This window comes from Halyomorpha halys, unplaced genomic scaffold (genome assembly GCF_000696795.3).
Source record: "Halyomorpha halys isolate HHAL.00 unplaced genomic scaffold, Hhal_1.1 Scaffold91.1, whole genome shotgun sequence".
Classification (NCBI taxonomy): Eukaryota; Metazoa; Arthropoda; class Insecta; order Hemiptera; family Pentatomidae; genus Halyomorpha; species Halyomorpha halys.
The window spans coordinates 1,303,013-1,319,264 of record NW_027110755.1 but is presented as its reverse complement, the minus strand read 5'-3'; the positions used below and the strand labels follow the sequence as shown (position 1 = coordinate 1,319,264).

General features: G+C 36.7%; 1 protein-coding gene across 5 annotated transcripts in view; it reads right to left on the bottom strand.

The window, feature by feature from the left end:
- The window catches only part of LOC106677219 (monocarboxylate transporter 14), a 77,916-nt gene that overhangs the window by 11,479 nt on the left and 50,185 nt on the right, over positions 1 to 16,252 (bottom strand). For 4 of the 5 annotated variants that reach the window (XM_067048875.1, XM_067048877.1, XM_067048878.1 and 1 more), the window contains 4 exons: positions 13,355 to 13,498; positions 10,282 to 10,464; positions 8,260 to 8,383; positions 843 to 1,107 (listed from right to left, as the gene is read on the bottom strand). In XM_067048875.1, coding sequence (XP_066904976.1) covers positions 843 to 1,107; positions 8,260 to 8,383; positions 10,282 to 10,464; positions 13,355 to 13,498 — 716 coding nt within the window. The remainder of the gene's footprint in view (positions 1 to 842; positions 1,108 to 8,259; positions 8,384 to 10,281; positions 10,465 to 13,354; positions 13,499 to 16,252) is intronic. The other variant, XM_067048876.1, reaches the window with a different exon arrangement.

Here is a 16,252-nt window from a genome sequence, read left to right as displayed (position 1 = left end):
GGATGTGATAACTGCCTTTCTTCTCCTCTTGGCCTCATGTACTAAATTGGGGTGTGGTAACTGCCTTTCTTCTCCTCTTGGGCTCATGTACTAAAGGGGAAGGAGAATGGTGATGAAGCATCTAGGTACCAGAATACTAAATTGTCTTTATATCTTCAATTTGTAATGAAAAATAAGGGAGTATCCCACATATAGATAAACTGATCACTTTAAAACTTGGTTCTCAATTCTTATCGCTGAGGGTAATAAAAGCTAATAATACTCCATAGTGATTGTTTACATTTAAGACCTTAGTTATTAATGTTTCTAAGGAGCGCCTTACTAAAGGTTGCTTTTAAATACATACTATTAGCTTCTCTTTAAATTATTCTGATTCCGCAAACGGAATAATTTAAACGGCATTTCTTTGCGCTCTCTTTTTTCTCAGAGGAAATGTTCTTAAGGAATGCCCAACAATGTGAGAAGCGTTAATAAAATGAATTTTTTGTTAATGGAAGCTATAGGTGTACATTTAAAGGGAACCTTTCGTGAAGAGTATCTTGATAAATACGGTCTTTAAAGTTTTAACTCAAAAATTGAAAAATTCTCCACGAATTTTTAAGGATTTTCTTCTACCTAAATATTTTTAACTTAATGATAAATGGTAGTATACCACCGTCTTTGATCTTTTATTTAATTTCCCACTTGATGATAAAGAAAAAATCAAACAGTTCCATGTGACTGAAAGATAACAATCAATATTAAATAGAGGCCAAAAAAGCGGAATTAATGTTAAAATGAAGATAAAATGTTTAATATAAAATACTTTCATCTCCTTACATCCAGTACCTAAGTTTCCTTACTTGTTGGTTTTTTATGGCGGGGTAGTACACACTGCCCTCGTAGAATATGTCCTTTCGATAGAGTGGCCTGGAGCCGACGGACTGTTGGCAGCGCTGGCAGCAGAGGCAGCACCTGAACAACTTCCCCATCCCGATGGGAGTCGGTGCTGGCGTTACTGATGGCCTCGACACCCTGCCCACTGGAATCCCTGTCGCCAATGACATGCGATACACTTTTTTGGAACTCAATTTTTGGACCCTTGTCTTGTCGTACTCCAGAGGAACTCTGTAATAACCAATAATATTTTTTTTATTATGATATTAAAAACGAGGTCATCATAATACCTCGTTAAATGGCCGCCCGTAGCTTAGTAGTTAAGACACACTCTTACCAATTTGAGTCTATTGGCGGTGCCGGTTTGAATCCGGCCTGGAACGTTGACTTTTTTCATTGAGCGGCAGTCCCACAAAATGAAGAACTTTGACCCCCAACGATGGTTAGGCAATATAGGACTCCAATGGGAGTCGGCCGATTAAAACAAAATATCATAAGGCCTACATATACGAGTACATGAATATTGCCATGGCAGGGAATTTCTATTTGGCTACATAAGTGGAATAAAGCGGAAGTATCATAATTTATAAATTTAAGAATGATTCATCATTCTCAGTGACTATTAGGTATATTGAAAATGTGCACATTCTTTTATAATGTGAACGACTATGACAGATGAAGGCCAGTGCTTAGGAGGCTCTGTTTTTAGAACAACGGTTATACAAGTAGGTGGTTTGTTTAAGATTTGTCCTTAATTAAAGGTACCCGCTTTATGAGGCTTGGTAAACCCAGGAGGGCTCCACAACTCACAGGGATGACTCATGGCTACAGTGTAACAGAAAATAATTATTTGCCAAAGCAGGATTCAAGCACGGGTCCGTGGAGCTAGTAATGCAGTGCCTTACCACTGTGCCACCGCGCTCCCTATTGTTTTAGTCGTTCATTATTTCTTAATTCCTCCCGTTCTTGTAAAGTGCCTAAATTTTTGTGACATACTTCGTAACATTGGAATTTAAAGAAGTTTATCGTACACTAAACTCTACGATAAACTTTAATTACTTTATATGGAGAAAAAACTGAGACTAAGATATTATAAGTACAATACTTTAATTTACAAACCGTTATTTACAACTGTATCCATAGAGTGTCCTAAACTCAATCGAATTCTCTTTTTAACTCTAGAGTCAGAATGAGAATGTGAATACCCATACCCTAAGGATGCATACACATTTAGTAAGGAAAGGTGTGGGAATACGTTTAGAACTAGAGGAGGTGGTTGATGGTAGTGGAAGATTTCCAGATATTTGGAATAGATGGAGTCAAGGATATGACAGTTTCCTATGTTGTATCCTATAGGGTAAATGACGCGATCATTGCCTAGTTTTATTAATAGACAATTAACACTTTCGACTTGTCATAAACTCATTAAAATGGCTATCAAAGAGATCTGTTCCAGAGAGTATTTCCCCCTTGTTATGTCATTATTATTCTTTTCTTAGGTTTTCAACAATTGTTCAATCTATAATATTAAACAAATATATTTATAAAGCCACAGGTTACTTACTATACGTAACTCTGGAACTAACACTGCTCGCCAGCCAAGAAAGTGTATACAGTTCAGCACATCCTTTCAAGATCAATGTGCATACATCTGTAGGGATATCGATTATTTCTGATTCAAGTCAGTACTGACAATCAAGTCAGCCCTTACGGCAGCTCTTTGTAACAATCTAGTAGGTTAATAGGACCATGTGCACAGTTAATGTATGAGAGTTTATGTAAGTGAAATAAACCAGTGATTATTTGATTATTAATTGTATCTTCTTATCCTACAATTGGCGACTCGGACAGTTACGTATTTTTACGAAATAAATTATACACGGCATGGCGCCGCCCAAAGAAGATGAGCCCGACGACCAACCTGGGTGAGGTAAATAAAGTTACAATTAAAATACCCCCTTCGTTTTATCAAATAGAAGCACAATTCAATTTAGTAGGTATTATTAAAGAAGACACTAAGTTCAATTATCTAAGCTCTCAGCTAGAAGCTGAACATGGAACATGGTACATGTATAGAATATTATTAAAACTACGGACAATAATAAATATTCTTTTGCTAAGGATCGACTTCCCAGATGTTTAAGGAGAGCGATACTCAAAAAATTAGAAGACTTTTGACAGGTTTAGACTTAGGGGATCTCAAGCCTAGTCAGTTACTCCGTAAAACGCAGGCCTTGGCTGGTGATGGGATGTCCAACAAAATTCTTCGAACGGTATGGTTGGAAAAACTGTCGGATGTAAAAAAAATATTGTAATCATTAGTGATGAAACTTTAGACAAGGTGGCAGCTATGGCAGACAAAATAAGTTATCCCTCAGTCAAGTGCTCATTCTGTTAGTCAAGATTAAGACTCAATTCTCATTGAATTAATGAAAAAAATTGCTAATCTAGAAGTTCATATTTGTTCTTTGAGTTCTCGGAATAGGTCTCACTGCTTGTCCAGAGATTGTTTCCATTAAAGACGTGGCTTTAGCCTAAAAGGAAAATTTTGTTATTTCCACCATAGGTATGGAAAAAAATGTAGACAACCTTGCGCTTGGCAGCAGCTGTCGGAAAGCTCCCGCAAGCAAGAGTAGATGTGGTCTCGACTGTAGCTAACAATTCTGATGGTCACACTTTTCGTTTATTTGTCCTGGATATGAAACCAGGTTAAAGTTTCTTATCGATAATGGGTCTGATATGTCCATAATTCCGGTAAGATCAAAGTGTGACTCCCCTAGTAAAGATTTTGTTTTGTTTGCAGCCATTGGATCAGCAATGCCAACATATGGAGTACAAACTTTAAATATTGAGTTGGGTTTATGCCGTCAGGTTCAGTGTCCCTTTATTGTAGCTAAAGTGAATGAAGGAAATATTGATGCAGATTTTTTGGCCGATTTAATCTTTTAATAAATTTAAAAAATAGGAAGCTAGTAGATAATGCCACAGGTGCACAGCTCCGTGGTGAGATTTCAACTATTTCAAATGGTGATATCATTAGCACTGTGTCAAATTCTCAAAGATTTGCTGACCTACTAACCAAATTTCCGAATCTGACTAAACCCAACTTAATACCTAGTGAATGCAAGCACTGCGTAAAACTCTACATTTATACAACCAGAAAGCCTGTTTATTCCAAAGCTAGAAGACTCGACTCTAGGAAGTTACAGTTAGCGAAGGAAGAATTCTAATTCATGTTAAATCATGGAATAATTCGACCATGAAAATCCGAATGGGCTTCTCCTTCCTCTAAATCTAGTTACAAAGGAGAATGGTTCATTTCGCCCCTGTGATGATTTCCGCAGACTTAATAACCTTATAGTTCCTGATCGGTATCCAATTCCTCGGAGAGATAACTGCCAGAGTATGGTATTACATGGTAAAATATTTTTTCTAAAATTGATCTATTTATGGGCTATTATCAAATTCCTATAGCTGAGGAGCATAAATCGAACAGCCATTATCACTCCATTTGGACTTTTCGAGTTTAATGTTATGGCACCAGGTTAACGAAACGCACCAAGCAGTTTTAGGATTTTTTTGATGATGGCCTAATTGCTTCGTCAACTGAAGAGGAACACAAACGTCATTTAGAAATTGTTTTCACCAGCTTGGACGAGTGTGGATTGCGTATAAATGTTGCCAAATCTATGTTTAGAGTTCAGGAATTGGAATTTTTGGGATATAAAATCACTCCAGGTGGATCATTACCCCTTCCAGAAAAGGCCAGTGCCATTGTAGTCTACAAACTCCCAAAGACCGTTCAACAACTTAGCCAGTTTTTGGAACACTAAATTTATATAGAGGGTATTTACATAAGGCTGCAGAACCCCAAGCTATTATCTCAAAGGAGCTGGAGGAAGGACAACAGAAAAATCACATGGACTCAATAAGCAGTTGCCAAGTTCAAGCAATGCAAAGTTGATCTTGCTAATGCAACTATGGTTCCTTTTCCTTGTCCACACTATCCTTTGGCACTTGTCATTGACACCAGGGATTTAGCCGTCGGTAGTGTTGTCCAACAACTTGAACCTGATGGGTGGGGGGAGCGATGCTCAGACGTCTTACAGTGCATATGACAGGGAGTTGCTGAACATGTGTTTATCGGTCAAGTATTTTATATATCTCTTAGAAGGATACCAATTTGTGATTTTTACAGATCATAAACCTCTTATTTTTACTTTTAAGCAACGAAATGATAAAGCTTCACCTCGCCAACAAAGACAATTGCAATACTTTTCTGAATTTACCACAGGCATTCGCCACATTAGTGGAAAGCAAAATATTGTTTCGGACACGTTATCGCTGATCGAGGCTCTAGAGGTGTTAGACTTTGACAAGATAGCCGAAGAACAGAGGACTGATGCAAATCATCTTTGGTGTGATGTCAGTACGGACACCATCCAGCCATTCATCCCCAAGGCATCAAGTCTTTCACCTTGTTCATGATAGGGCTCACCCTGGTGTTAAGGCTACCGTCAATGTGTGCAGGTATCAAGTAAATATGTTTGGGTCAATGTTAAAAAGAACACTTAGGATTATCGTGTTTACCATGCCAGCGTAGTAAGGCCCACCGTCATTTGAAATCTCCTCTAGGACAATATACAGTGCCTAATGAAAGTTTGGCTGAGATTCACATAGATTTGATTGGTCCCATTCCCCCTTCGGAAGGAAACATTTATGCCTTAACCATAATTGATAGGTTCAGCAGTTGGATGGAAGTTATATCTGATATGTATGAGAGGCACCAGCTGGAATTTTTGAACTTAAAGTAAGTTCTTTTGTCGGCATACAAAAGGAGCCATCTAGCCGAGTCATTGACCCGATCGGCAAAACAGTAAAAGTAATGTATAGAGATATATAGATATAAGCGGTGGCCTGGGGCATGCACGCCTCGGGACGGCTAACCTCGTAGGTACCTAAACAGCCCTTATCTCACAACCTGGGCAAGGGTAATAACCTCTGTCAAAGAAGAAAGCCGCCATAATTTGAAGATGAAAGGGAGGAAAAAGACCGACTTTCGCCGAAGGTCACTGGACATTTCCACCCCCTCTGAAGGGTAAGTAAAAGAGAGGGGGAGCATAGAAGGACCAATGAGAAGAACGGAGATCGGAAGTGGGGAGAATTTCGAAGTAGAGGAAAGAGAAGAAGAAAAAGAGGAGAAGAAGAAAAAGGGGTGAAGATGAGAGTCCTGACAAGGGACACAGTCTTTGCAGGGAAAGAAGTTGGCAGTGAGGCACTTGAAGACCGTTGAAGGACGGTTGAGAGAATTGAAGAAGTCACACATCGCAGGGATTTAGCAGCGGCCGCCGGAAGACTGCGGACCAAAGCGAATATGGACGCTCCGCCGCGACAACTCCCAAGCCGACCGACGCACCGAAACAAGTAAGACCTTTTCCATGGTAATTTGAATGGCAATAATAGAATTGATAACTTAGAGTCAGTATAAATAACAAAGATCCCAACTGGTACTTCTCAATTCATAATATAATAATTAAAGTATAAGGAAACAGATCTACCATGCTCTCTCATTATATTATTCTTGCTAATGTATATATGATTGTAAATATAAAATATGAAACAAAGACTTTACCTTATAATTAAGAATCCCTGCATGCCACCTCATAATAATAATCATAGTAAATTGGTAAACACGATACCGTTGGGGAAGAACTCCAATGATTAATAATAGATATTCATATCTAGCATACCATGGCGAGGGGGTCTATGGTATCTAGAGTTTGAATTAAATATATTGCATACTTTTTCAGTCGGTTCCCATCAGGAACCGATAGAGATACATAATACAAATACATAAATATAAATATATAATATAAATACATGAAAATATAAATAAATCCAGTATAATATGTGTACGGGGAACCCCTAGTCGGGCTTAGAACACCCGAAGCCCCGTACACGGCATACCACTCAACAACATCACTTCTGGAAAAGTTGCCAATGCTGTTTATAGTCATTGGGTTGCACGATTTGGTGTGCCCAGACTCATATCGAGTGATTAGGGTCGTCAGTTTGTCTAGGGATCGTTTAAACACTTTAGTGCGTTATGTGGCGTCAAACCCTACCGCTCTACGCCTTCTCACCCTCGATACAACGGCAAGGTTGAATGATTTCACCGTACATTGAAAACAGCATTGAAGGCAACATAATTCCCGGAGCTGGACCGAAAATTTGCCAACTGTACTATTAGGTCTGCGAGTAGCGATTCACTCTGATTTGAATTCTTCCCTATCCCAAATGCTCTACGGAAAAACTATCACATTACCTGGAGAATTTTTCACAAATGGATCACGGACATTCTCAGATTCACAAGATTGGGTCAGAGAACTTCAAGAGGAAATGCGACAACTGAAGCCTGTAGCTGCAAATGACAAATCTTCTAGGAGTCTTTTTATCTACAAGGACTTGAATAGGTGCTCACACGTTTTTATGCCTACTGATTGGATCAAGAAACCCTTGAACGAGCATATGAAGGACCTTCCCGTGTCATCACCCGTTTAGAAAAATATTTTCGATTGGAAATCCATGGTAAGGATATTGTGGTTTCCATTGACCGACTAAAACCAGCCTATATTCTTGCCGAGAAAGGTGTGAACCAACAGGACACTTCGACTGAACCTTCAGGCTCAAGATGATTCTCAATTATTGCAGAAAATCTACAGATCAGGAAGAACAACGGAAGCGACCTGAAACTGTACCGACCTCTACTAAGTGTGTGCGGTTTCCTGCAAAATATTTAGAAGAAATTATTTGAATGGAAATTTTATTTATGTTGTGTATGTGTATATTTTATTGTTTTTTGTATGTCCTATAATTTGTCTACTATTCTTATGATATATTATTATGTATGTATATTTGTATTTTCTGGAATTTGTTTACTATTCTTTGAAGCTGTTTGTATATATTTTTTGTTGTTATTTCGTATCATGAAATTTTATCCAAAAAATGGTTGTAAAATGCAAGTTAATACTACAGTTTCTATTAATGAGTTTCTCAATTGTGTTTCATAAATGTTTACATTTTCAGTGGGTAGGGGGTAATGTAGGGACTTCAGGTATCGATTATTGCGATTATTGTTGATTCAAGTCAGCCCTTACTGGAGCTCTTTGTAACAATCTGGTAGGTTAATAGAACCATCTGCACAAATTATGTATGTGAGTGAAATAAACCAATGATTATTAGTGTCTTCTTGTCCATTTACTTACACATCTCTCGCAAATATCAACTAATTTCAACTGAAGTGGGGATTTATCCTAATCTTAATTTTTAACTCTTAACTGCTATAGATCATTGTGTTGTTGAAAAACTCAATAATCTACTTACATGGATGTGATTTTTGAAATATCCACTGCTTGTGTTGGTCCAACCAAGGGCTTGCTTGATTCAAGTTCCACCATCGGAGGTGGTGCTAATAAGAGAGAGCCAAATAGTAATATAACAATCATACCTATAATCATAGTGAATAGGCATGTGAGAACTCTGTTAATTATATAGAAACTTATTCAAATAAAACATTTAGTCATGTCATCAGTTACATTTTACCTATACACCATTCGAAAGTCATAGTATGTGGTGTAGAATCCAAATTTCCTAATTCGAAAACCCAGAGGTAAGTTCAAGGCAGGTAGAAAACCTTGAATTGTTGGGAATTTTTTTTAATATATAGGGGTACCAATAAGGTTAATAATATATAGGGGTACCAATAAGGTTAATAATATATAGGGGTACCAATAAGGTTAATAATATATAGGAGTACCAATAAGGTTAATAATATGTAGGGGTACCAATAAGGTTTCACGGTTTTCTATTGCGCATCACTAGCTTATCACATATTTCTGGCAGTATTCGGATAACATGTCGGAATAACTCATCATCTTTTGAGGCTATCCTCAAATCGACCCAATTTTTAGTATCTTCATATGTTGTTCAGTGGTGCTCAGAGAGATGACATCGATTAAAACAAGTGATAATTGGAAGAGACAATTCCTAGTGAATATAGTGGGTGGGGTAGAACCTAGTTGGTAAGTGTTTCCAAATAGGTTTTGACCGACGCCACAACATGCTGACGAGTATAATGTATTTAAGTTCATATCATATGAGAGAATAATTTTGAGAAGTCTTAATTGTGTTCGCTAGAGATCTACAATAATTATTTCGTTCAGTTTAAGCAACTCATAATACCGAAAACCATGCTAGTCCCAACAGTTATTTCTCATGAATATCCATTCCGGCTTTCGATGTTGAAGCATGCTCATGTTGGCCTATCTTCTTTGGAATTGATTATTCAATAAAAAAAAAATTTTTTTTGTGCCTGACAAGCAGCATGAAAAATCGGTGTTCAACATCTCTTGGCTTCTGTATAGATAAAACCCAATTTCCTATTTTTGATTCATTTCCAATGATTTTAAACCACGTGAAATTGCTTGTTGAGTCACTTTTAACGTAATGCAAGTTCTTTTTGCGTTTAAGACGAATCTTCCTCCAATAATACTGTCAATTCCATAATTGGAAGTATCATTGGAGAAAGATGATGGTCTTCATGCACTTTTGACCTTCCACTGCATACTCACCGTTGCTAAACTTTTGAAACATCTCTCAGTGTATGTATGCTTCTACAAACAATCGATGTGTTTCAGCTGCAAATTTCTTCAAATTAAAGAAGTAAATCAAAAGTTTCTGCAAATGCTGCTTATTCGGCATAAAACCTGACATCTTCCCAAGAAAAATATCAAGTGATGTCATGTTGCAACCAGATGACGAAATTTACGGTAATACGGTATTTTTCTCAATAATGTTTATAAATATTATTTTTTTTTTTAATTTAGACTAAGAATTAGTTTCTTTATAGGTAATTTAAACAAAGTCTTCCATACAGAAAAGATTTCAATAAATGAATTATAAAGAATAAAAATTTGCAATTTTTTGTTTCAACTGATAATTCTTCATTAACAATTCCCTGGTACCAACGATAATCATTTCAGTAGACTAAAGCAATTTAGCCCTCCACAAACCAACATGAATGCCTGAAAACGCTGTGTCTCGTGAAGAGAACATTAATCGAATCCATTAATTGTCTTATTTCATATTTGTATTGTGCCTCCAGTTAATATATAACACATTACTTTGGATATCGATATTTTCTTTATCGCAGGATAACATGAAGATGATTAATCTTAACCTAGTATGTACCATAGACACATATAAATTAAAAGTTCAGAGTGAATCTTCAGTAGCAGTTATAAAAATATAAATAATCAATAAAAAATTACAATGTGTTCCTAAAGGAAAATGTCACCAGTACCTAACTTCTCATTTTCCACATTTTGAATAATATCATATTGTTACCTGCCCAGGCGACGAAGCAAAATCTCCAGCCCCATTCATCAGCGATATAAGAGGATAGGCTCACTGTGAAGACACTGGCACCACTTGCCGAGCTGACAAGCCCAAAAGCGATCGTACGCTTACTCTCAAACCAGAATCCAGTAGCAACATTGGCTACCATCAGAATAAAAGAGGTTCCGCAGCCTACAAAACACTAAATTTATCAATAAGGTATGAAAATTATGTTGAGCGAATAACCGTTAAAATAATTCAATTACAGGTTTATTCATAGCTTCTAATCTAAGAGTTCATGCAAACACTAAGGTATTTCACTAACAGGACGAGATGTGGGTCTTACGCATCATGTTCATGATAAGAAACATTATTGTTGTTATTAATATACTTAACATATATTATTTTCGGATTTACACATTCCGATTTTTATTTTTTATAAAATCGGGTCAGGGGTATCTGTTCTCATTATTTGATGCCCCCCCCCCCCGTGGCATGGCGTACCAGAACCCAAAGAAGCTGCCACTGCATTGACACCCTGAGTTATCAGTTGTGGCATGCAAGATCGGACCTAGTTTTCCCCTACTACCACGCCAGAGCCGATAACTGGCTAGCCAGCCTAGAAGATAGATGTTTTTCACGGATACCAGGCGAATTCACCATTTTCGCCTATAATGAGAGAAACAGCCATCAAGTCCAAGCTGTTGTCGAGGTAGTTGTGTTACATCTGACTCCAATGATTATGTTATGTACTCTTGACCAGAAGGCCTGAACAATGTGTGCTCAATATAGGTAAAGGTGGTACCTCTTAGGGTGGTAACCTCGTCCTATCGGGTACTATTCCTATAGGTATGAAGAAGAAAAGCAAGCCTGGAGGGTAGCCAGTCGCCAGGCCACTCCGGAAGGTACCTTTGTTCTACCGGGTGCTATTCCTGGATATACGAAGGCGAAAAGTAGGCCCGACGGGTATCTAGCAACCGAGTCCTACAAAAAGATAGAAGGTAGATGAAAGAGGTGACCAGAAGGGAATAAACGTTAAATAAATCTCTTCATATAAAGAAATATGATAGTTAAAATATATTGAAACCTTACTCGCTTTCCCAAGTGATGCTGAAACAGCACCATCGGTGGGGTATTGATTCTACTAACGACACAAAGGCTGATGAGAGGCACCATCTGTAAGGACTAACTTTTTTGTAATTCAGTATACTCTTTTTGGTAAACTTTAGTCATTAAATCAACATATTTACATGTTTTATATAACATTATAAAATTATCTACTGAATAAATGAACAAAATAAATGGCTAAAAAAAACGAGTGCTTCGAGGAGGAACGAACTGAAGCTTACCTTCTTGACGCGAAGCGATAACGGTGTTCATACTGGCGGCCCCTGATAGATAGCGTCGCTACACTTTCATCTATCTAACTGTTTTATGTTTAACGTATGATATAAGTCATTCAAGGCCACAGTCACAAACATCCTCACTCTCTTTCTGGACCTTTTCCCCCTTCTTGCTTAGATCTCACTGGTTACCCAATGAATCTACGATATTGTTGAGCTTCTATAAAATCTCCTCCTACTAATTAGATGAATTCTCTTTGTCCCCCAACTCTTACCTATACAAAATTTGATTTGACAAAGTCTTCCCCTACTAGTCTAACACCTCCTTCCAAGTCTTCTTTTAGGTATGCATATGTAGCCCTAATGACAAGAGGGGCAGAACAGTCATTAGGCTTAAGATATGAAGTAACTTCAGCCTTCAGTCGAGTTCTTCCTAGTGTGTTAGTATTTTGTTTCAATGTTGATGTAACATTCTATTTTACAACAAAAAGTAAATCTTTAAGTCTTTATTGATATCCAAGATCGTCTATTTGCGGTTTTGTCCGCACTTGAGGCGAGATTTGCGTCATACTCGTGCAAACTTTGGTAAACAGAAAAAATCTTTTTGTAATGGAAGAGTTTTTCTAGCATATCAGACGATTTTCAGACTATTTACAGGTAGGCTTAATGGAAAGAGTAAAACTTTCTAACTTTTTAACCAATACCACGTGACTCCTGTATAGATTTTTCTGGATCGAAAAATTTTCCGACATTATAGATGTAGACCAAACAGAAAACGAGTGTAGAAAATTCAGTGACTTTCCTATTGCCTTTCCACTCGTATTCTGGAATCGGTTAAATCAATTTTTCTGTTCCAAACGATTCTTCGACTTTACAGTAGACCAAAAACAAAACGAGCGTGAAATATTCCAACTTTCTTTTTCGAATTTCCACAAATAACTCGTGAACGGCAGAATTGAGTTTTATAATAATAAAATACAAGTGAAACAAGTTTCTGACTTTTCTTTCTCTTTAGCCCTAATATTTCCAGAACGGCTGTATGACTTTTTCCACTTTCGAATCGGATGTAACTTGGATATAATGTTAGATCAAAAAGAAAGTATGTGTGAAAATCACTAGGAAAAAGATTAGCGATTAAAAAATTGACTATAAAATTCACAGCTGACCCATAAGCCTGTGTGGTCTTTTTGGTTTTTGGTCTAGCGTCGTTAAACATATTATTACATTAGCATAAAAAGGAAAAATGTCGGACAATTTTATACTCGTTTTATTGGACATTCAGAAAATCATTCCAACCGGAAAATCATTTCTATCAATCACGATTTATTTGTGGAAAAGCAAAGGAAAAGTTGCAAAATTTTCACGCTCGTTTTATTTTTGATCTATATCGATAAAGTCGAAAAATGGTTTGAAATAGAAAATTCCATTTAGCTGTTACTGAATTGTCAACGGAAAAAATAAAGAAAAGTGGGGTGATTGTATAGCAATTGTAAGAACACAACCTATCAAAACTTCAGTCCTAAGTGTTTTCGATGTACAGCTCCTAGCCTAGAGGTCTGGTCTCATCGATGGACCGTTATGTTCAACTCAACATGTTACATATTATTCCTTACGTTACTTCACAAAAGTTTATATCAAACAGCAGCTATTGTAGTTATATCAATAACCAATCTGAAAAAGGAATCTACAGTAGGGACAAAAATAACAAAGACCATTAATTATAAATTCAGACAAATTACCAGCCATCATTCCGTACAGTAATAAAAACTCAAAATAACCGGATACGAAGTATGAAGACCCAAGGCCAATGATCATGAGGCAACATCCTAATATGTTGGTCATCCTGAATCCGAACCGGTTACACACGCCACCAGCAACTGGACCTGCAACAAGTTATACCTGTAATATAGTATTACAACATATAGCAACTAACTGATTGGAGGTTTTTAAATTCCTAGTTATAGTAACCAGCCAAAACTCTGTTTTTACCGTAAGATCCTTATAGATACAGCACACCTCATGAAAGATTCTTTAACTACCCGCGTCGGACTGCAAACGGAAATTCCATCCCATAATGGTTGATTCCAAATGCAACAGTCCTAGTTAAAAGAAATGTACGAAATATCAAATATGAGGATATGGTTGAAGAGGCGGAGCTCTTGAAAGTAAACCCTCAATATGCTTTCATTAGACAGAAGGATGGCTCTGAGTCAACTGTTTCATTGCCGCAATTGGCACCACGAAGTGATATTCATCTGATTCAGCAGCCCACTACCAATTTATTAATGGTGACCGACGCAACTTGTGAAGCAGTCTGATGGCAAGAGAACTGCAATCAGAAGGTGCGTAGCGATGAAAGGTCTGGTGCTGTATCCAAAGAAAGACAAACTACTCTGCCTAGTGTGGAAAATCTGGATGGGTCCTTGATTCAGGACAGTCAGAGGCCTCACGGTACTAGAATAATACCTTCACCTGATGAACCTCAACACAAGCAAAGGCCTCAGAAGACCGTAAGAGTTCCTTCCTACCTAAAAGACTATCTTACATAAATTAATTATAGAGAGGGAAATTATGGTGACACTGTAACATCCCTGCTGTATGCCTATTGTTTCGTTTGTTTTCATCTCATTCATGTCATTTATTTGTTTCACTCATGTTTATCTGTACATTTAAATGAATAAAAGCCTTTCTAAAGGTTCGAATTTGTACACAATATTCTTCTAATTATGTTATGAGTTTTATTTTGAAAAATCTTTTCTGACAATAAAATAAAGTTAATAATTATTAAACTTCATTCGAAGCCACGCAACTCAACTGAAAATACGCTTTTCCAAAGTTTAATATATTTAACGCTGAAGCTGCTACACAAAATAATTATTTACGTTCAAGCCATGTACGTCAGTCTCAATCTAGTGAAAATAGTAGCTGTCAAAAAGAATACAACATAAATCCATACAGTAACTCACCCATTAAAAACATGCACATAGTGTAGGTAGAAAAGAAGACGCTGACTTCGGCAGCTGATAAACTAAGCAAGTCCATGAGTTCGTCTTCGACGATCTGAAAGCCCAGAGATGGAACGTCGATGACAACCATGGCGTAGAATGAGACGCTCACTATAACCCACCCCCATCCTCCGTCGGGGGGTACTGATATCAAGTTTTCATGTTCCGTCATCAAAATCTATTACATTTCTGTAAATATGTCCCTGTATCGATCAAAAATGTGAATGTAATGAAGCTTTGTAATCCGAAAATCAAATATGACCAAAAGGTTCGTAATTAAAGCCCAAGGTCGAATAAGGTCGTACGTGAACTTCATGCACTACACCTCACATTAAATAAATCCGGTTCTGAAAACACATGTTTTAAAACAAATTCAAATTATAAAAATTCTCCCCTCAATCTATTTCTGTTCAAACCTGCTGAACGCATCGCCAATTAAAACATTGAAATCCACAATCAATGAACTAGGTCCTTATACTTGATAAACACTCCAGTATACTAACACAATCGGACAAATAATAGCAAAAATATGGTTTAGGGAAAATAATAACGAATATATTTAGTGGACGTTCAAATGACTATAAATAGTCCAATAGAACAATTAAAGTAACAGGAAAAATGAAATCTCTATAGATCGAAAATAATTATGAAATTAAAATAATTTACTATAACCCCGTAAAAGATGAAAAGACGTATACTAAAAAGGAAATCGTTCAGCGCTACCAATGGCAGGCATACTGCCACACAAAAACACACAGCTACAACGATTTGTGAAATGCTTTAGAGGAAGCCATTTTGAAAATTTGTGCATTCACGCTCTGTCAAACCATTTCAAGGGGATGAGACCTAGCTGAAATTAAAGAGCATTTAACTGTACATTGATGCACCGAGCTTAATCAAAATCTTAAGAGACCTTTTGGAGAAAAGGGAAATAATGCTTAAAAAATCAATTATATAAAATGGCACTCTGGGTAAGTGAATTTCATCGAAAAAGCTACTCGTACACCCCAGGCTATTTATCCGCCTTAAATATGTAATTTGAGTTTTCTACATTTTTCGTATTTGAGCTAGGCTGTTCACATAAACACACAAAGACCTCTTTACAAGAGGTTATCAAAACGTACATCTCCGTCATATACTCGAAATAGAAATTTTTATGATCGTAAAAAAATAATATCACCTTATTTTTATTTCTGATATAATACACAAAAAATAAACCAATTAAGCATACATCAAAACCTTCTCAGGAGAACAATTTTTTTGGAGCTTTAGTTTGACTAAGTGAAAAATATATGCTTAAATACGAATTTAAATTTTATAGAAAATTGTATTTAAGCTATTGTTTTCATAAGACTCTATTAATTAATTGAATTAAAAAAAGGTAATGAGAAAAAATGAGGTTGAGTTCATTTCTTCTTAAAAAAATTAAAAATTCTTATTATTCAATTGCTACCTCGGCGTGATAGGAAGTATATACCATGGATATGTACTCAAGACTATTCATTTTTAATAAAAGGCCAATTATGGTGACATTGAATAATAGTAACCAAAAAAGTAACTTAAATCATATTTGTCGGATTTAAGTAATCCGATTTTTTCGTTCTTTTTTTGATTTATATAAAGTCGGGGTCG